A 23853-nucleotide genomic window follows, 5' to 3' on the forward strand; every position below is an offset into this window, starting at 1 on the left:
AATGAATGGGGAAATGAATGGAGAAATGAATGGGGAAATGAATGGGGTTTTGGACTAAATGCCGAATATAAGGTTTGCGGTGAAACACAGGCTTAGATGATCTGATATGCTTTGTTTCTATGAGATAATATCAGTCTGTTAACATTAACATTATTATAACATCTATGTGCTTGTTTTGATGACAAAAACGCTTCAAAATTCACAAAAAAAGTAACATTAGCCGATGGAGATTATCTCATAGAAACACAATGTATCAGATCTCTTTAGCCTTTGTTTTACCACAGACCTTATGTTCAACGTTTATCCCCCCCCCAAAAAAAAAAAACAACCCCCGTCAAAACCCCTAAACCTATAGGCTTTGACCAATAAGCCATGGAGGAGTTAGTGTCTACAAAAATACGCCATTGTTACTGCTCTCTATACCTATAATTCTTTATAGAGAGTCAGCTCTCATCAGCCTTTGTCTGTTAAAAGAAGGAGGGACTTCCCTGTTCTCTTCCACCACCAACCAGACTCTGCTGTAGCTTCCTGCTGGGGCTGTCTGCCCCCCCCCCCCCCCCCCCCCCCCCCACAGCATATAAAACTCCCACCCCTTCCTTCCTGCTGCAGTTCTGCCTTCTCTTCTGAATCCTAAACGTCAGCCTGTGAAGAAAAAGAAAACCAGACAAAATGGTGAGTACTGACTGCTGACGTAGATGATAAAATCCCCCTTTTTCTTAATTCGTTCTCTCATTCTTTCTTTCACATGGCGTTCATATTCAATGATGGGCTTAGATAAGGCTGATGATTGTAAAGGACGGATTTGGAGGAAAATAATGTGAATGATGGTGATTATTCTGTTACAAAAATACCATGTGATTCTCTGCATTTTCCCTTTTAGATGTTATATATACACTGTTTATACTGGTTTAAATATTTATATTGTATCATTTTGGTAAACAAATATTCTCGTGACAGAATCATCTATAGCCATGCATCAAATGTGGGTCAGATTTCAGTGTTCTAATGTCTATCTATTTAGTCATTGTTCTACTTGGTAATGAACTATCCACTGTGTAAATAGAAAACCTCTTAGCTTCCGGGAAAAAAAACAACATGAATTACTGATCATTTGGATGTTCTGTGATTTAAAAAACAATCATTTCTGCCATTCTGAGAGGAGGATGGAATGATTGAGCACAAAGGAGAACAGGGAGGAGCGATCTGTGATGTTAGCCATTTTCTCTACAGATTTTAGGGTATGTGTGAGAGATATCTTACGCTGTTACACTGCAATGAGTGTGCAGCTGGACTGGGGGTGGGGGAGGAAAGAGAAAAAGAGGGAGGGGAAAAAAGAGGAGAGAGGAGGAGGGATGAGGAGAGAGGAGGAGGGCGGGATAGAGGGTCCAGGGGTGGAGAGAGGAGGAGGGGGGAGGAGAGAGCAGGAGGGGGTAGGAGAGACGAGGAGGGGTGAGGAGAGAGCAGGAGGGGGAAGAAGGGAGGAGGGGTGAGAAGGGGAGAGGAGGGGGTGATTGGGGTGAGGAGAGAGGGGGAGAAGGGGAGAGGAGGAGGGGGGGAGGGGGGAGAGGAGGAGGGGGGAGAAGGGGTGAGGAGAGAGGGGGAGGGGGTAGAATGGGAGAGGAGGAGGGGGGAGAAGGGGAGAGGAGGAGGGGGGAGAAGGGGTGAGGAGAGAGGAGGAGGGGGAGAAGGAGAGAGGAGGAGGGTGAGAAGGAGAGAGGAGGAGGGTGAGAAGGGGAGAGGAGGAGGTGGGGAAGGGGAGAGGAGGAGGGGGAGAAGGAGAGAGGAGGAGGGTGAGAAGGGGAGAGGAGGAGGGGGAGAAGGAGAGAGGAGGAGGGTGAGAAGGGGAGAGGAGGAGGGGGAGAAGGGGAGAGGAGGAGGGGGAGAAGGGGAGAGGAGGAGGGGGAGAAGGGGAGAGGAGGAGGGGGAGAAGGGGAGAGGAGGAGGGGTGAGAAGGGGAGAGGAGGAGGGTGAGAAGGGGAGAGGAGGAGGGTGAGAAGGGGAGAGGAGGAGGTGGGGAAGGGGAGAGGAGGAGGGGGAGAAGGAGAGAGGAGGAGGGTGAGAAGGGGAGAGGAGGAGGGGGAGAAGGAGAGAGGAGGAGGGTGAGAAGGGGAGAGGAGGAGGTGGGGAAGGGGAGAGGAGGAGGGGGAGAAGGAGAGAGGAGGAGGGTGAGAAGGGGAGAGGAGGAGGGGGAGAAGGAGAGAGGAGGAGGGTGAGAAGGGGAGAGGAGGAGGGGGAGAAGGGGAGAGGAGGAGGGGGAGAAGGGGAGAGGAGGAGGGGGAGAAGGGGAGAGGAGGAGGGGGAGAAGGGGAGAGGAGGAGGGGTGAGAAGGGGAGAGGAGGAGGGTGAGAAGGGGAGAGGAGGAGGGTGAGAAGGGGAGAGGAGGAGGGGTGAGAAGGGGAGAGGAGGAGGGGTGAGAAGGGGAGAGGAGGAGGGGGAGAAGGAGAGAGGAGGAGGGGGGAGAAGGGGAGAGGAGGAGGGGGGAGAAGGGGAGAGGAGGAGGGTGAGAAGGGGAGAGGAGGAGGGGTGAGAAGGGGAGAGGAGGAGGGGTGAGAAGGGGAGAGGAGGAGGGGGAGAAGGAGAGAGGAGGAGGGGGGAGAAGGGGAGAGGAGGAGGGGGGAGAAGGGGAGAGGAGGAGGGGTGGCCCACAGGAACAAGACCTTTTCCTCTCTGGTCCTCTGCTCTTAAAGATACAGGGTCATAAATAACGATCTGTCGTCAAATGGCAGATAAAGAATTTGCAAGATGACGTGCAGTATTAGTATCATACACTCAAGATAGTGGTCACACTATTCAGCCGAATACATCCAGGATAGCCTAGCGTAGCCAATGACTTTGCTTAAATGTCATTTTGCTAAATCGGGTTGACAATTTCCCTCATGTATTTAAAAAAAAAATCTGATTTTACTTTCACTTAATCACAGTGATCTTATAGTAATAGATTTATGATTGATTCTGCATTACACTACAATACACTACAATACAATACACTACAATACATTACAATACACTACAATACACTACAACATAGTACAATACATTACAATACATTACATTACAATACACTACAATACAATACACTACAATACATTACAATACACTACAATACATTAAAATACACTACAATACAATACAATACACTACAATACACTACAATACACTACAATACACTACAATACACTACAATGCACTACAATACACTACAATACATTACATTACAATACATTACAATACAATACACTACAATACATTACAATACACTACAATACACTACAACATAGTACAATACACTACAATACATTATAATACACTACAATACACTACAATACACTACAATACACTACAATACATTATAATACACTACAATACACTAAAATACACTACAATACATTATAATACACTACAATACACTACAATACATTACATTACAATACACTACAATACATTACATTACAATACACTACAATACATTACAATACACTACAATACACAACAATACAATACACTACAATACACTACAATACACTACAATACACCACAATACATTACATTACAATACATTACAATACACTACAATACACTACAATACAATACACTACAATATACTACAATACATTCCATTACAATACACTACAATACACTACAATACATTACATTACAATACACTACAATACACTACAATACAGTACAATACACTACAATACACTACAATACATTACAATACACTACAATACATTACATTGCAATACACTACAATACACTACAATACATTACAATACATTACAATACATACAATACACTACATTACAATACACTAATATACACTAAAATACAGTACAATACACTACAATACATTACAATACATTACATTAAAATACACTACAATACACTACAATACAGTACAATACACTACAATACACTACAATACACTACAATACATTACATTACAATACACTACAATACACTACAATACAGTACAATACAGTACAATACACTACAATACAGTACAATACACTACAATACACTACAATACATTACAATACATTACAATACACTACAATACACTACAATACACTACAATACATTACATTACAATACACTACATTACACTACAATACATTACAATACACTACAATACATTACAATACACTACAATGCACTACAATACACTACAATACATTACATTACAATACACTACAATACATTATAATACACTACAATACACTACAATACATTACATTACAATACACTACAATACAATACACTACAATACATTACAATACACTACAATACACTACAACATAGTACAATACATTACAATACATTACATTACAATACACTACAATACACTACAACATAGTACAATACATTACAATACATTACATTACAATACACTACAATACAATACAATACATTACAATACACTACAATACATTAAAATACACTACAATACATTACATTACAATACACTACAATACATTAGAATACACTACAATACACAACAATACAATACACTACAATACACCACAATACATTACATTACAATACACTACAATACACTACAATACACTACAATACATTACAATACATTACAATACACTACAATCCATTACATTACAATACACTACAATATACTACAATACATTCCATTACAATACACTACAATACACTACAATACATTACATTACAATACACTACAATACACTACAATACAGTACAATACACTACAATACACTACAATACACTACAATACATTACAATACACTACAATACATTACATTGCAATACACTACAATACACTACAATACATTACAATACATACAATACACTACATTACAATACACTAATATACACTAAAATACAGTACAATACACTACAATACATTACAATACATTACATTAAAATACACTACAATACACTACATTACAATACACTACAATACAGTACAATACACTACAATACAGTACAATACACTACAATACACTACAATACACTACAATACATTACAATACACTACATTACATTGCAATACACTACAATACATTACAATACATTACAATACACTACAATACACTACATTACAATACACTAATATACACTACAATACACTACAAAACATTACAATACAGTACATTACAATACACTACAATACACTACAATACAGTACAATACAGTACAATACACTACAATACAGTACAATACACTACAATACAATACACTACAATACAGTACAATACACTACAATACACTACAATACACTACATTACATTACATTACAATACACTACAATACATTACACTACAATACACTACAATACATTACAATACACTACAATACACTACAATACATTATACTACACTACAATAGACTAAAATACATTACAATACATTACAATACACTACAATACACTACAATACATTACATTCCAAAACACTACAACACACTACAATACATTACAATACATTACAATACACTGCAATACATTACAATACACTACAATACACTAACATACACTACAATACACTACAATACACTACATTCCAAAACACTACAATACATTACAATACATTATATTACAATACACTACAATACACTATAATACATTACAATACATTACAATACACTGCAATACATTACAATACAATACAATACAATACATTACAATACACTACAATACACTACAATACACGACAATACACGACAATACACTACAATACGCTACAATACACGACAATACACTACAATACACTACAATACACGACAATACACTACAATACAGTACAATACAGTACAATACAATACACTACAATACAGTACAATACACTACAATACACTACAATACACTACATTACATTACATTACAATACACTACAATACATTACACTACAATACACTACAATACATTACAATACACTACAATACACTACAATACATTATACTACACTACAATAGACTAAAATACATTACAATACATTACAATACACTACAATACACTACAATACATTACATTCCAAAACACTACAACACACTACAATACATTACAATACATTACAATACACTGCAATACATTACAATACACTACAATACACTAACATACACTACAATACACTACAATACACTACATTCCAAAACACTACAATACATTACAATACATGACATTACAATACACTACAATACACTACAATACATTACAATACATTACAATACACTGCAATACATTACAATACAATACAATACAATACATTACAATACACTACAATACACTACAATACACGACAATACACGACAATACACTACAATACACTACAATACACGACAATACACTACAATACACTACAATACACGACAATACACTACAATACATTACAATGCATTATATTACAATACACTACAATACACTATAATACATTACAATACATTACAATACACTGCAATACATTACAATACAATACAATACAATACATTACAATACACTACAATACACTACAATACACGACAATACACGACAATACACTACAATACGCTACAATACACGACAATACACTACAATACACTACAATACACGACAATACACTACAATACAGTACAATACAGTACAATACAATACACTACAATACAGTACAATACACTACAATACACTACAATACACTACATTACATTACATTACAATACACTACAATACATTACACTACAATACACTACAATACATTACAATACACTACAATACACTACAATACATTATACTACACTACAATAGACTAAAATACATTACAATACATTACAATACACTACAATACACTACAATACATTACATTCCAAAACACTACAACACACTACAATACATTACAATACATTACAATACACTGCAATACATTACAATACACTACAATACACTAACATACACTACAATACACTACAATACACTACATTCCAAAACACTACAATACATTACAATACATGACATTACAATACACTACAATACACTACAATACATTACAATACATTACAATACACTGCAATACATTACAATACAATACAATACAATACATTACAATACACTACAATACACTACAATACACGACAATACACGACAATACACTACAATACACTACAATACACGACAATACACTACAATACACTACAATACACGACAATACACTACAATACATTACAATGCAATTTAAACTGTCTGAAATTACTTTTAACCTTCATGTTCATCCCTCCACTCCATTGTATATCAACTTCAGGGTGTCATTTAACGTGTAAAGACATTATTTAATTGACATTTCCCTGTAGTTGATCTCTTAATGTATCACTTGTTTTTCTTCTACCTTGTCATTGTTACTGATGACTGCATTGTTGGAGTTAGAGCTAGCGAGAAAGACATTTCACTGAACGTGTGCGTGTGACATTAAACCTTGAGCCCTCTCTCTTTCAGCGTGAGTGTATTTCCATGCATGTGGGCCAAGCCGGAGTCCAGATGGGTAACGCCTGTTGGGAGCTGTACTGCCTGGAACATGGGATCCAGCCGGACGGACAGATGCCCAGTGACAAGACCTGTGGAGGTGGAGACGACTCCTTCAACACCTTCTTCAGTGAGACCGGAGCCGGAAAGCATGTCCCCCGAGCCATCTTCGTAGATCTGGAGCCCACTGTCATCGGTAAGATGAGACTCCTGAAATCCTGGAGATTTCCTTTTGGATTATGGTTTACAAACTTTGAATGATTTGATATTCTGTCCCAAGATATTCCTCATATTCAAACTATTAGGATATTCTAAATCTACCTTTGTCTTTCAGATGAGGTGAGGACAGGTATCTATCGTCAGTTGTTCCACCCTGAGCAGCTGATCACTGGTAAAGAAGATGCTGCCAACAACTACGCCCGCGGTCACTACACCATTGGCAAGGAGATCATTGACATTGTGCTGGACAGGACACGCAAACTGGTGAGTCGTCATTCTGAAACAGGCCTCTAACTAGGGTTCTACACAGAACCTTTTTCATTCTAGAACGTTCTTCAGAAACCTTCTCTATGGAAGAAAGCATTTTAAAATAGTCAAAAAGTTCTACCTGGAACCATAAAGGGTTATCTTACAGGGACAAGCCGAAGAACCCTTTATGATTCTAGGTAGAACATGGAAACAGGTTCTCCATTATCTTCTTACTGCTATAACATAAGATAACATCTAACAATGTTATTGTACCATTTCTCCATTCAGGCTGACCAGTGTACAGGTCTCCAGGGGTTCCTCATCTTCCACAGCTTCGGAGGAGGCACCGGTTCTGGTTTCACCTCCCTGCTGATGGAACGTCTGTCTGTCGACTACGGAAAGAAGTCTAAGCTTGAGTTTGCAGTTTACCCAGCTCCCCAGGTGTCCACGGCTGTGGTGGAGCCCTACAACTCCATCCTGACCACTCACACCACCCTGGAGCACTCTGACTGTGCCTTCATGGTGGACAATGAGGCCATCTATGACATCTGCCGTAGGAACCTTGACATTGAGCGTCCCTCATACACCAACCTCAACAGGCTCATTGGTCAGATCGTCTCCTCCATCACTGCCTCCCTGCGTTTCGATGGAGCCCTGAATGTTGATCTGACAGAGTTCCAGACCAACTTGGTGCCCTACCCCCGTATCCACTTCCCTCTGGCCACCTATGCCCCTGTCATCTCCGCTGAGAAGGCCTATCACGAGCAGCTGTCAGTCGCTGACATCACCAACGCCTGCTTTGAGCCGGCCAATCAGATGGTGAAGTGTGACCCTCGTCACGGCAAATACATGGCCTGCTGTCTCCTGTACCGTGGTGACGTTGTTCCCAAAGATGTCAACTCTGCCATCGCTGCCATCAAAACCAAGAGGAGTATCCAGTTTGTGGACTGGTGTCCCACTGGCTTCAAGGTGGGTATCAACTACCAGCCCCCTACGGTGGTTCCTGGAGGAGACCTGGCCAAGGTCCAGAGGGCTGTGTGCATGCTGAGTAACACCACAGCCATCGCTGAGGCCTGGGCCCGTCTGGACCACAAGTTTGACCTGATGTATGCCAAGAGAGCCTTCGTGCACTGGTACGTTGGTGAGGGCATGGAGGAGGGAGAGTTCTCTGAGGCCAGAGAAGACATGGCAGCCCTGGAGAAGGATTATGAAGAGGTGGGCACTGACAGCGTGGGAGAAGAGGATGAGGAGGGAGAGGAATATTAAAAGGCTAAACATGCTTTGCCACCTTACATTCCAACACTGACTGTTGGAGTCCTACACTTAACATGACAGCAACACATTCCCCACTGCAGTGTTAACAGTCTCTGTTACTAGTCATGTTGTGTGTATTCTCAATAAACGCATTGTAAACTAACTCAACTGTATGTGGTTGTTTTTAGACTCGAAGATGGTCTATGATTGACTTTCAAATAAGCAGCTTGTATTATATCAAGCTTTTATAAGGCTGGAGCTTCAAATAAGGGTTTTTAATGGTAGTGTCTGCTAGACTAGAACAGGCTTTATGTCTGCTAGACTAGAACAGGCTTTATGTCTGCTAGATTAGAACAGGCTTTATGTCTGCTAGATTAGAACAGGCTTTATGTCTGCTAGATTAGAACAGGCTTTATGTCTGCTAGATTAGAACAGGCTTTATGTCTGCTAGATTAGAACAGGCTTTATGTCTGCTAGATTAGAACAGGCTTTATGTCTGCTAGATTAGAACAGGCTTTATGTCTACTAGATTAGAACAGGCTTCATGTCTGCTAGATTAGAACAGGCTTTATGTCTACTAGATTAGAACAGGCTTCATGTCTGCTAGATTAGAACAGGCTTTATGTCTGCTAGATTAGAACAGGCTTTATGTCTGCTAGATTAGAACAGGCTTTATGTCTGCTAGATTAGAACAGGCTTCATGTCTGCTAGATTAGAACAGGCTTTATGTCTGCTAGACTGGTATATGTTTGTTAGGTATTCTGGTTGTTAGAGCGTTGGGCTGGTTACCGAAAGGTTGCTAGATCGTATCTCTGAGCTGACAGTGGAAAATTACACCCAGAGTGTGGAAAAGCTGTGCAGATGTTTCATACTTACATAGCTGTAAATTGTCTATCCGTGGTCACTATGACGATGAAGACTATAATAATACAATATTAAATGTGGCAGGTTTGTTCTGATGTTACTGTGCACATTTCCATAAGTGTTCTTTTGAGATGGGCTATATTACTGTTTAAAAAAATAAAAATAAATTGCCTCTGAAATGAGTAGGACAAGACAATAGCTCTGCCGTCCTTTAGACATTTCCTCATCTAGCCACTAGATGGGAGCAAAGACCACTAAATGACTGTGAGTGATTGTTATCGACAGGCAGTGTGGCATCGAAATCGTATTAGTCAAACGCTTCATAAACAACAGGTGTAGCCTAACACTGAAATGCCTACTTTATTTGTTATTATTATTATTATTTATTTACTTTATTTGTTATTATTATTATTTACTTTATTTGTTATTATTATTATTTACTTTATTTGTTATTATTATTATTATTTATTTACTTTATTTGTTATTATTATTATTTACTTTATTTGTTATTATTATTATTTACTTTATTTGTTATTATTATTATTATTATTTACTTTATTTGTTATTATTATTATTTACTTTATTTGTTATTATTATTATTTACTTTATTTGTTATTATTATTATTTACTTTATTTGTTATTATTATTATTATTATTTACTTTATTTGTTATTATTATTATTTACTTTATTTGTTATTATTATTATTATTATTTACTTTATTTGTTATTATTATTATTATTTATTTACTTTATTTGTTATTATTATTATTTACTTTATTTGTTATTATTATTATTATTATTTACTTTATTTGTTATTATTATTATTATTTATTTACTTTATTTGTTATTATTATTATTATTATTTATTTACTTTATTTGTGAATATTATTATTTATTTACTTTATTTGTTATTATTATTATTATTATTTACTTTATTTGTTATTATTATTATTATTTATATACTTTATTTGTGAATATTATTATTATTATTTATTTATTTTATTTGCCATTCCCAACAATACAGAGAGAAAGAAAATAGAGAAATAATAGAAAAGTAAAACACGTAATACTAATAGTATATTATTACGCGTAGTAATAATAATAGCTATATATTATTTTATTTTTTATTTAACTCTTATTTTACCAGGTATATACAAGGGGTACCAGTACAGAGACAATGTGCAGGGGTACGAGGGAACTGAGGAAGATATGTACATATAACTAGGAATAAAGTGACAGATCGATAACAGTAGCAGCAGCGCATGTGACGAGTCACATAAAGTTACTGCAAAAAGGGTCGATGCGGATGTTTCGTGTCAACTATTTAACTAACTATTTATCAGTCTTATGGCTTGGGGATAGAAGCTGTTCAGGGTCCTGTTGGTTCCAGACTTGGTGTATCGGTTAGCAGAGAGAACAGTTTATGACTTGGGCGGCTGGAGTCTTTGCCAATTTTTTATGGCCTTCCTCTGACACCGCCTGGTGTAGAGATCCTGGATGGTAGGACACATGGCCCCAGTGATGCACTGGGCCATACACACTACCCCCTGTAGCGCCTTGCGGTCAGATGACGAGCATTTACCATACCAGGCGGTAATGCAACCAGTCAAGATGCTCTAATTCATTTTTTTATTGAACCTTTATTTAACTAGGCAAGTCAGTAAAGAACACATTTTTGAAGATCTTGACCTGCTCCAGTACAGCCCCGTCGATGTGAATGGGTTTTGTGCTCTACCCTCCGTTTCCTACAGTCCACGATCAGCTCCTTTATCTTGCTGACGTTGAGAGGTTGTTATCCTTGCACCACAATGCCAGGTCTCTGACCTCCGCCCTATAGGCTGACTCATCGTGGTTGGTGATCAGGCCTACCACGTTGTGATGGTGTTGGAGTAGTGCGCGGCCAAACAGTCATGGGTGAACAGGGAGTACAGAAGGGGACTAAGAACACACTACTAAGGGGCCCATGTGTTGAGGGTCAACATGGCGGATGTGTTGTAATATGCCAGAGTTGTGGACTAGAGTCACATGACTTGGATTCAATTCTGACTCAAGTCAAATTTGATGACTTGAGATTCGACTTGTTATAAAATTACTTGAGACTTGACTTAGCCTTGGATCCTCAAGACTTGGGACTCGACTTTGACTTCAGACTGATGACTTTAAATGATCTGACCAGGGTTTCTACAGTGTAATGTTCTGTAAATTACTGATGTCCCCTTTAAGGATTGAGCACCCTTGGTCATGTGCAGTGTTGTTCTATGTTATTCTGGTACTAACTCGTTTTAGTAAATGTGAAGCTCCAGTTCAATTTCTTGTATTCAGAGTCTTTCTTATTATATAAATAAGTAATACGAGCTAAGACACTACATACAGTATGAGATGAGTAATGCAAGATATGTAAACATTATTAAAGTAACTAGTGTTCCATTTATTAAAGTGGCCAATGATTTCAAGTCTGTATGTAGGCAGCAGCCTCTCTCTGCTAGTGATGGCTGTTTAACAGTCTGATGGCCTTGATATAGAAGTTGTTTCTCAGTCTCTCGGTCACAGCTTTGATGCACCTGTACTGACCACGCCTTCTGGATGATAGCGTTTGTGAGGTTTTTAGGTGACAAGCCAAATTTCTTCAGCCTCCCGAGTTTGAAGAGGCGCTGTTGCGCCATCTTCACCACACTGTCTTTGTGGGTAGACCATTTCAGTTTGTCAGTGATGTGTACACCGAGGAACTTAAAACTTTCCACCTTCTCCTGTCCTGTCGATGTGGATAGTGGGGGGTGGGTGCTCCCTCTGCTGTTTCCTGAAGTACACGATCCTCTCCTTTGTTTTGTTGACGTTGAGAGAGAGAGGTTGTTTTCCTGACACCACACTCTGAGGGCCCTCACCTCATCCCTCAGGTGCTGCAGCACCAGAGACATTTGATTGCAATTGTAAACAAAAAAGGATAGTCTGAATTTGGAACAGTGGAAAAGTTGTCAATCAACTATAAACATTGAGCGTAACAGAACCAGTGACAACTGAAGTATCTGATAAGAAATTAATTTGAGAAAAAATATATTAGTTTACCACAACAGCCTCATAATCATTGTAATGAACACAATGGGAGAATGAGAGTTGTTTTGAAGCACAGGGCGCAGCAGGTCTTTATTGTAAAGGACCACAGGAGGAGCTGGGTCCAGGGGCAGGCAGAAGGTCATACACAGAAGGAGCTGGGTCCAGGGGCAGGCAGAAGGTCATACACAGGAGGAGCTGGGTCCAGGGGCAGGCAGAAGGTCATACACAGGAGGAGCTGGGTCCAGGGGCAGGGGCAGGCAGAAGGTCATACACAGGAGGAGCTGGGTCCAGGGGCAGGCAGAAGGTCATACACAGGAGGAGCTGGGTCCAGGGGCAGGGTCAGGCAGAAGGTCATACACAGGGGGTCCAAAAAGGCAACAGTGCAGACAGGGAAAAGACTAGTAACGTCATCCGGGAGATCAGACAAAAGGTTGATAACAGGAAATCCGATAGGCTAAAGTACAGGCAGGCCAAAAACTATCATACACGGGAAGAGTAAATTATGGGAAAAACATAGCTCCGAATGGAAGTGTCACAAAACAAACAATACCTCACAATAATGGGGTGTAAAGAACTGAACTAAATAGTGTGATAATGACATACAGGTACAGGTGATCAGAATTCAGGTGATTGGGATCTGGAGAGTGAGCTGTGTTCAGGGGACCTACCTGTTTGAGAGTGTGAGTTGGAAGGTGGGCTGGAGAGTGAGCTGCGTTCAGGGGACCTACGTGTTTGAGAGTGTGAGTTGGAAGCAGATGTTACAATCATCAGGTATATGTGTAACAGTATCAATTTAGACCTTCCCCTCGCCCATACCCGGGCGCGAACTAGGAACCTTCTGCACACATCAACAGTCACCCTCGAAGCATCGTTACCCATCGCTCCACAAAAGCCGCGGCCCTTGCAGAACTACTACTTCAAGGTCTCAGAGCAAGTGACGTCACTGATTGAAACGCTATTTAGCGCCCACGCTAACTAAGCTAGCCGTTTCACATCCGTTACACTCACCCCCCTTTTGACCTTCCTCCTCTTTTTCCGCAGCAACCAGTAATCCGGGTCAACAGCATCAATGTAACAGTTTAATTTTAAACCGTCCCCTCGCCCATACCCGGGCGCGAACCAGGGACCTTCTGCACACATCAACAACTGACGCCTACGAAGCGTCGTTACCCATCGCTCCACAAAAGCCGCGGCCCTTGCAGAGCAAGGGGAACTACTACTTCAAGGTCTCAGAGCAAGTGACGTCACTGATTGAAACGCTATTTAGCGCCCACGCTAACTAAGCTAGCCGTTTCACATCCGTTACACTCACCCCCCTTTTGACCTTCCTCCTTTTTTTCCGCAGCAACCAGTAATCCGGGTCAACAGCATCAATGTAACAGTATAATTTTAAACCGTCCCCTCGCCCATACCCGGGCGCGAACCAGGGACCTTCTGCACACATCAACAGTCACCCTCGAAGCATCGTTACCCATCGCTCCACAAAAGCCGCGGCCCTTGCAGAGCAAGGGGAACTACTACTTCAAGGTCTCAGAGCAAGTGACGTCACTGATTGAAACGCTATTTAGCGCCCACGCTAACTAAGCTAGCCGTTTCACATCCGTTACATATGCACTGGTAACTTTTATTCATTTGAGAAACTATCATTCTTTTTCTAATGTGTTTTATTTTATTTTATTCCATGATATTGTTGTTACAAAATAGATTCGTGTTGACTGTGATTAGGTGCATGGGAATATAAGAGCATCTGTTAGGCTAAATTAACAAACTATGCATAGCATATGATCCTCAAACCAAAGACTGGCCAAACTCCTGTTTCTAAAAGTGAATTCAAAGGCATTGTAGAATGACTGTATAGTCTACTAAATCATTTTTCTTTTCATTGCTATTTTACTCTAACTAATACAGTCTAAGTGCGAAATGTATAGGCATGCCGTTGAAGTGCTATTGTTAATGAGTTGTTGAAATGCTGAGCTTGCTTCTGCCAGCCTGTAGCGTGTCACAATGTTTCACAATCTGTTTCTTAAATGGCAGGCCATAGCCTTTAAATAATAATAATAATATAGCCTAAATAATTAATTTTAATTCCTTCTTAGTCTACCTGGCTAGCTCCTGACTGATTTAGAGTTAGCATGTTGCTTAATAGCCTGGCTAGCTCCTGACTGATTTAGAGTTAGCTTGTTGTTTAATAGCCTGGCTAGCTCCTGACTGATTTAGAGTTAGCTTGTTGTTTAATAGCCTGGCTAGCTCCTGACTGATTTAGAGTTAACTTGTTATTTAATAGCCTGGCTAGCTCCTGACTGATTTAGAGTTAGCTTGTTGTTTAATAGCCTGGCTAGCTCCTGACTGATTTAGAGTTAGCTTGTTGTTTAATAGCCTGGCTAGCTCCTGACTGATTTAGAGTTAGCTTGTTGTTAAATACCCTGACTAGCTCCTGACTGATTTAGAGTTAGCTTGTTGTTTAATACCCTGACTAGCTCCTGACTGATTTAGAGTTAGCTTGTTGTTTAATAGCCTGGCTTGTTCCTGACTGATTTAGAGTTAGCTTGTTGTTAAATACCCTGACTAGCTCCTGACTGATTTAGAGTTAGCTTGTTGTTTAATAGCCTGGCTAGCTCCTGACTGATTTAGAGTTAGCTTGTTGTTTAATAGCCTGGCTAGCTCCTGACTGATTTAGAGTTAGCTTGTTGTTAAATACCCTGACTAGCTCCTGACTGATTTAGAGTTAGCTTGTTGTTAAATACCCTGACTAGCTCCTGACTGATTTAGAGTTAGCTTGCTGTTTAATACCCTGGCTTGTTCCTGACTGATTTAGAGTTAGCTTGTTGTTAAATACCCTGACTAGCTCCTGACTGATTTAGAGTTAGCTTGTTGTTTAATAGCCTGGCTAGCTCCTGACTGATTTAGAGTTAGCTTGTTGTTAAATACCCTGACTAGCTCCTGACTGATTTAGAGATAGCTTGCTGTTTAATACCCTGGCTTGTTCCTGACTGATTTAGAGTTAGCTTGTTGTTTAATAGCCTGGCTAGCTCCTGACTGATTTAGAGTTAGCTTGTTGTTTAATAGCCTGTTGAACTGTTGAACTCCCATTGATAGTGACAGAATCACACACTGCTTCCCGGGCGAAGTCCATTTTTTTTTTGTCTTCTTGGTTATAGAAGGTTGTAGAGCAGCCTGTGAATGTCATAGACAAATCAAAGATATCTCGTATACGTCGGAGTCATGTCTTTCCCCTGGCATTTTACAGCTTGTTTCTATCATAAAGCATTGCGAACTAAAGCGTGGCTATACATCACTTCATATTGGTTTTGACGAATAAACAAGTTGTGGAGTGGGTCGAGTCTTGGCCCTTCACTGGCCAATCAGAAAGTTGCTCCATGGGTAAATACTGTGACTGCTTCAAGTTGTCTTTTATGTATTGCCTTGGAATTAACTCAAATTCGAATGTTAGTCCGTTATGGTTTGTTAAATCTTTGAAAAAAAAATGTTTTTATAACAACAGCAATAAATGAATGTAAAATGTAATGATATCATAAAACCTCTAGGATAAAAAAGACACTAGGCATAGCTGTTGAACCAGACTTCTTTATAATAGGCCTGTAAGGGTGCGTGTTGGTGGCAGGGAAGTCAGGCGCAGGAGATCAAACTTGGTATAAAACAGGGCAGTTTAATAAGTGCTCAAAAACTCTGAAAACCAAAATATACAAAATAATACAAGTGGGAACAAAACCCGTCACACACCAGAACATATCTTACACAATGCTTACAAACACACAATCACCGACAACGACAATGAGGGGGAACAGAGGGTTAAATACACAACATGTAATGGATGGGATTGGAACCAGGTGAGATACAAGACAAGACAAAACCAAAGGAAAATGAAAAGGGGATCAGCGATGGCTAGAAGGTCGGTGACTTCGACCGCCCGAACAAGGAGAGGGACCGACTTCGGCGGGAAGTCGTGACAGAGTGTAAAACTAAGATTCAATTCACTGCATTTCAAACAGTCAGGAATGATCTAATGAAATCAGGACTTGTAAAATTATACCTCGGCTAAATATAAGCCTTCCACAACCACAAGACCCACTAGTAATTCAATTATTTTATCAAAATAGTTTAACCTGCTTTTTTTCGGTTGTTGCAATAATCACTGATCTGGCTTTCAAGTCCGTCTATGGAAAATAAACGGAGGAAGTCGTGACAAGGCCTAAAACCTACAGAGGAGGAGAGAGGAAATGAGGAGGCTCTACAGAGAGAGGAGAGAGGAAATGAGGAGGCTCTACAGAGAGAGGAGAGAGGAAATGAGGAGGCTCTACAGAGAGAGGAGAGAGGAAATGAGGAGGCTCTACAGAGAGAGGAGAGAGGAAATGAGGAGGCTCTACAGAGAGAGGAGAGAGGAAATGAGGAGGCTCTACAGAGGAGGAGAGAGGAAATGAGGAGGCTCTACAGAGAGAGGAGAGAGGAAATGAGGAGGCTCTACAGAGAGAGGAGAGAGGAAATTAGGAGGCTCTACAGAGGAGGAGAGAGGAAATGAGGAGGCTCTACAGAGAGAGGAGAGAGGAAATGAGGAGGCTCTACAGAGAGAGGAGAGAGGAAATGAGGAGGCTCTACAGAGGAGGAGAGAGGAAATGAGGAGGCTCTACAGAGAGAGGAGAGAGGAAATGAGGAGGCTCTACAGAGAGAGGAGAGAGGAAATGAGGAGGCTCTACAGAGAGAGGAGAGAGGAAATGAGGAGGCTCTACGGAGGAGGAGAGAGGAAATGAGGAGGCTCTACAGAGAGAGGAGAGAGGAAATTAGGAGGCTCTACAGAGAGAGGAGAGAGGAAATGAGGAGGCTCTACAGAGAGAGGAGAGAGGAAATGAGGAGGCTCTACGGCGGAGGAGAGAGGAAATGAGGAGGCTCTACAGAGAGAGGAGCGAGGAAATGAGGAGGCTCTACAGAGAGAGGAGAGAGGAAATGAGGAGGCTCTACAGAGAGAGGAGAGAGGAAATGAGGAGGGTCTACAGAGAGAGGAGAGAGGAAATGAGGAGGCTCTACAGAGAGAGGAGAGAGGAAATGAGGAGGCTCTACAGAGAGGGGAGAGAGGAAATGAGGAGGCTCTACAGAGAGAGGGGAGAGGAAATGAGGAGGCTCTACAGAGAGAGGAGAGAGGAAATGAGGAGGCTCTACAGAGAGAGGAGGCTTGGGTTTTGAGCGAAATGGAAAACGAGCAATTGTTACTGGGAAATGACTTCTAAATTAGAAGCTCAGCGGGAATTCACAGAGGTTCTCATCTGTCGTTTCATGACGGTCATGTAGCCTACATCACGGAGTCTTATTGTGACCATGTGTCCTGTTGGCGCTTTCAAGACACACTAGGAACTCTGGGGAAAAAGGTCAAAAGTGGAAGTTCTAGAGCAGGGTTTCCTAAACACGGCACATGTCTCTATTATTCCGGTTGTGCATAATATATCCGCACGTAATAGGTACATGTAGGTAGTGGCGAAGTAGTTATGCACAGATAATAAACAGAGAGTAGCAGAAGCAGAAAAAAAGGGGAGCGGGGGGGGGGGGGGGGGGGGGGGGGGGGTCAATGAAAATAGTCCGGGAAGTAGCCTGTTGATTAGCTGTTCAGCAGTCTGATGGCTTGGGGATAGAAGCTGTTCAGCAGTCTGATGGATTGGGGATAGAAGGTGTTCAGCAGTCTGATGGCTTGGGGGTAGAAGCTGTTCAGCAGTCTGATGGCTTGAGGGTAGAAGCTGTTCAGCAGTCTGATGGCTTGGGGATAGAAGTTGTTCAGCAGTCTGATGGCTTGGGGGTAGAAGCTGTTCAGCAGTCTGATGGCTTGAGGATAGAAGGTGTTCAGCAGTCTGATGGCTTGGGGGTAGAAGTTGTTCAGCAGTCTGATGGCTTGGGGGTAGAAGTTGTTCAGCAGTCTGATGGCTTGGGGGTTGAAGCTGTTCAGCAGTCTGATGGCTTGGGGATAGAAGCTGTTCAGCAGTCTGATGGCTTGGGGATAGAAGGTGTTCAGCAGTCTGATGGCTTGGGGGTAGAAGTTGTTCAGCAGTCTGATGGCTTGGGGGTAGAAGTTGTTCAGCAGTCTGATGGCTTGGGGGTTGAAGCTGTTCAGCAGTCTGATGGCTTGGGGATAGAAGCTGTTCAGCAGTCTGATGGCTTGGGGTAGAAGCTGTTCAGCAGTCTGATGGCTTGGGGTAGAAGCTGTTCAGCAGTCTGATGGCTTGGGGATATAAGGTGTTCAGCAGTCTGATGGCTTGGGGATAGAAGGTGTTCAGCAGTCTGATGGCTTGGGGATAGAAGCTGTTCAGCAGTCTGATGGCTTGGGGGTAGAAGCTGTTCAGCAGTCTGATGGCTTGGGGATAGAAGCTGTTCAGCAGTCTGATGGCTTGGGGGTAGAAGCTGTTCAGCAGTCTGATGGCTTGGGGGTAGAAGCTGTTCAGCAGTCTGATGGCTTGGGGATATAAGGTGTTCAGCAGTCTGATGGCTTGGGGATAGAAGGTGTTCAGCAGTCTGATGGCTTGGGGATAGAAGGTGTTCAGCAGTCTGATGGCTTGGGGGTAGAAACTGTTCAGCAGTCTGATGGCTTGGGGGTAGAAGCTGTTCAGCAGTCTGATGGCTTGGGGGTAGAAGCTGTTCAGCAGTCTGATGGCTTGGGGGTAGAAGCTGTTCAGCAGTCTGATGGCTTGGGGGTAGAAGCTGTTCAGCAGTCTGATGGCTTGGGACCTAGACTCGGCACTCCGGTACTGCTTACCGTGCGGTAACAAGAGAGAACAGTCTATGACCAGGGTGGCTGGAGTCTTTGACAAATTGTAGGGCCTTCCTCTGACACCGCCTGGTATAGAGGGCCTGGATGGTAAGAAGCTTGGCCCCAGTGATGTACTGGGCCGTACGCACAACCCTCTGTAGATCCTTGCGAATGGAGGCCTGAGCATTCGCTATATCCGCCGAGTGTCAGAGAGGGATTTTTTTCTCGTCTGGTAGGCTTGCGTCAGAGCCAGTGTAGTAGGCGTAGATGTTAGTCCTGTATTGATGCTTTACCTGTTTGATGGTTCGTCGGAGGGTATAGCGGGATTTCTGATAAGTAACTTTTTTTGTAGTATATTCTACCTGGTTTTCCTATACATTGGCAGAACAGAACGGCAGTAAACTTAAGGGGGGAGGGTTTCTCTTTGTTAACAAGCCCTGAATGCTGATTGGTTGACACCCGTGGTATATCAGACCGTATACCACGGGTATGACAAAACATTAGTTTTTATGGTTCTAATTACGTTGGTAACCAGTTTATAATAGCAATAAGGCACCTTGGGGGTTTGTTGTATACGGCCAATATACCATGGCTAAGGTCCTTATTTCTTGATTATGTTCCTGCCCCCAACAATCCGCCGAAGAAAAAAATTGGCCCGCGGCTGAATCTAGTTACCAAGAGAGTTTTAATCTATATTTTTAGGTTGTTGCCTATTTATAACCACAAACCAAATGCTAGCACTAAGACCGGACTCAACCAGCTGTATAAGGCCATAAGCAAACAAGAAAACACTAATTCATAGGCGGCGCTCCTAGTGGCCAGCGATTTTAATGAAGGAAAATGTAAATCCTTCTTACCTAATGTCACCTGTGCAACTAGAGACAAAAAAAACTCTAGATCATCTGTATTCCACACACAGAGACACAGTCAAAGCTCTCCCTCACCCTCCATTTGTCAAATCTGACCATAACTCTATCCTCCTCATTCCTGCTTACAAAAAAAAATAAAACTCAAACAGGAAGTACCAGTGAAGCGCTCAATACTGGAAACTGGAAACACTTATCTCCCTCACCAGCTTTAAGCACCCGCTGTCAAAGCAGCTCACAGATTACTGCACCTGTACATAGCCCACCTATAATTTAGCCCAAACAACTACCTCTTTCCCTACTGTATTTATTCATTTATTTTGCTCCTTTGCACCCCCATTATTTCTATCTCTACTTTGCACATTCTTCCACTGCAAATCTACCATTCCAATGCTTATCATTATTATTAACTTGCTATATTGTATTTACTTTGTCACCGTGGCCTTTTTTTGCCTTTACCTCCCTTATCTCACCTCATTTGCTCACATTGTATATATACTTATTTTTCTACTGTATTATTGACTGTATGTTTGTTTTACTCCATGTGTAACTCTGTGTCGTTGTATGTGTTGAACTGCTTTGCTTTATCTTGGCCAGGTCGCAATTGTAAATGAGAACTTGTTCTCAACTGGCCTACCTGGTTAAATAAAGGTCAACTGGCCTACCTGGTTAAATGAAGGTCAACTGGCCTACCTGGTTAAATAAAGGTCAACTGGCCTACCTGGTTAAATAAAGGTCAACTGGCCTACCTGGTTAAATAAAGGTCAACTGGCCTACCTGGTTAAATAAAGGTCAACTGGCCTACCTGGTTAAATGAAGGTCAACTGGCCTACCTGGTTAAATGAAGGTCAACTGGCCTACCTGGTTAAATAAAGGTCAACTGGCCTACCTGGTTAAATAAAGGTCAACTGGCCTACCTGGTTAAATAAAGGTCAACTGGCCTACCTGGTTAAATAAAGGTCAACTGGCCTACCTGGTTAAATGAAGGTCAACTGGCCTACCTGGTTAAATAAAGGTCAACTGGCCTACCTGGTTAAATAAAGGTCAACTGGCCTACCTGGTTAAATAAAGGTCAACTGGCCTACCTGGTTAAATGAAGGTCAACTAGCCTACCTGGTTAAATGAAGGTCAACTGGCCTACCTGGTTAAATGAAGGTCAACTAGCCTACCTGGTTAAATGAAGGTCAACTGGCCTACCTGGTTAAATGAAGGTCAACTGGCCTACCTGGTTAAATGAAGGTCAACTAGCCTACCTGGTTAAATGAAGGTCAACTGGCCTACCTGGTTAAATGAAGGTCAACTGGCCTACCTGGTTAAATAAAGGTCAACTGGCCTACCTGGTTAAATAAAGGTCAACTGGCCTACCTGGTTAAATGAAGGTCAACTGGCCTACCTGGTTAAATAAAGGTCAACTGGCCTACCTGGTTAAATAAAGGTCAACTGGCCTACCTGGTTAAATGAAGGTCAACTGGCCTACCTGGTTAAATAAAGGTCAACTAGCCTATCTGGTTAAATGAAGAAAAAAAAAGAAAAAAAATACAGAAGTGGTCCAATGAAACAGATGCTAAGCAACAGGACTGTTTCCCTAGCACAGACTCGAATATATTACGGGGACTCTTTTTTTAAAAAAAATTTAAATTTTTTATTTCACCTTTATTTAACCAGGTAGGCTAGTTGAGAACAAGTTCTCATTTGCAACTGCGACCTGGCCAAGATAAAGCATAGCAGTGTGAACAGACAACACAGAGTTACACATGGAGTAAACAATTAACAAGTCAATAACACAGTAGAAAAAAGGGGAGTCTATATATACATTGTGTGCAAAAGGCATGAGAAGGTAGGCAAATAATTACAATTATGCAGATTAACACTGGAGTGATAAATGATCAGATGGTTATGTACAGGTAGAGATATTGGTGTGCAAAAGAGCAGAAAAATAAATAAATAAAAACAGTATGGGGATGAGGTAGGTGAAAATGGGTGGGCTATTTACCAATAGACTATGTACAGCTGCAGCGATCGGTTAGCTCCTCAGATAGCAGATGTTTGAAGTTGGTGAGGGAGATAAAAGTCTCCAACTTCAGCGATTTTTGCAATTCGTTCCAGTCACAGGCTTTAGTGACAAAACGGATGGCACAGTGATAAACTGCATCCAGTTTGCTGAGTAGAGTGTTGGAAGCAATTTTGTAGATGACATCGCCGAAGTCGAGGATCGGTAGGATAGTCAGTTTTACTAGGGTAAGTTTGGCGGCGTGAGTGAAGGAGGCTTTGTTGCGGAATAGAAAGCCGACTCTTGATTTGATTTTCGATTTTTTTTTCATCCAATGGGATTGAGGAGTTTACCACATCAGTCACTAGCTTCATTAAGTGCATCGAAAACGTTGTCCCCACAGTGACCAGTGACCAAACGTACATATCCCAACCAGAAGCCATTGATTACAAGCAACACTCGCACTGAGCTAAATGCTAGTGCAATCACTAACGGGCTACCACCTGGTTACTCAACCCTGAACCTTAAATGCTGCAGCCCCATGTACATAGACATGGAATCACTTTAATAATGGAACACTGGTCACTTTAATAATGGAACGCTGGTCACTTTAATAATGGAACACTGGTCACTTTAATAATGGATCACTGGTCACTTTAATAATGGAACCCTGGTCACTTTAATAATGGAACACTGGTCACTTTAATAATGGAACACTGGTCACTTTAATAATGGAACACTGGTCACTTTAATAATGGAACACTGGTCACTTTAATAATGGAACACTGGCCACTTTAATAATGGAACACTGGTCACCTTAATAATGGAACACTGGCCACTTTAATAATGGAACACTAGTCACTTTAATAATGGAACACTGGCCACTTTAATAATGGAACACTGGTCACTTTAATAATGGAACACTGGTCACTTTAATAATGGAACACTGGTCACTTTAATAATGGAACACTGGTCACTTTAATAATGGAACACTGGTCACTTTAATAATGGAACACTGGTCACTTTAATAATGGAACACTGGTCACTTTACTAATGAAACACTGGTCACTTTAATAATGGAACACTGGTCACTTTAATAATGGAACACTGGTCACTTTAATAATGGAACACTGGTCACTTTAATAATGGAACA

At 41.1% G+C, this 23853-nt stretch overlaps 1 protein-coding gene across 1 annotated transcript; it reads left to right on the plus strand.

Moving 5' to 3' along the window:
* Positions 1 to 548: 548 nt before the first annotated feature.
* On the plus strand, positions 549 to 9347 carry LOC110501958 (tubulin alpha chain). Its single transcript, XM_036959454.1, has 4 exons — positions 549 to 672; positions 7436 to 7658; positions 7797 to 7945; positions 8219 to 9347. The coding sequence occupies exons 1-4, from the start codon at positions 670 to 672 to the stop codon at positions 9194 to 9196; spliced, it is 1353 nt and encodes a 450-aa protein (XP_036815349.1). The 5' UTR covers positions 549 to 669; the 3' UTR covers positions 9197 to 9347.
* Positions 9348 to 23853: the final 14506 nt, after the last annotated feature.

This window comes from Oncorhynchus mykiss, chromosome 22, assembly GCF_013265735.2.
Source record: "Oncorhynchus mykiss isolate Arlee chromosome 22, USDA_OmykA_1.1, whole genome shotgun sequence".
NCBI classification, from domain to species: domain Eukaryota; kingdom Metazoa; phylum Chordata; class Actinopteri; order Salmoniformes; family Salmonidae; genus Oncorhynchus; species Oncorhynchus mykiss.

Bases quoted from the DNA above. Each gene is read 5' to 3' on its own strand.
- LOC110501958 (XM_036959454.1), top strand. The intron at 7,659-7,796 runs GTAAGATGAGAC...TTTGTCTTTCAG, and splicing joins TCTGGAGCCCACTGTCATCG to ATGAGGTGAGGACAGGTATC. The intron at 7,946-8,218 runs GTGAGTCGTCAT...TTCTCCATTCAG, and splicing joins TGGACAGGACACGCAAACTG to GCTGACCAGTGTACAGGTCT.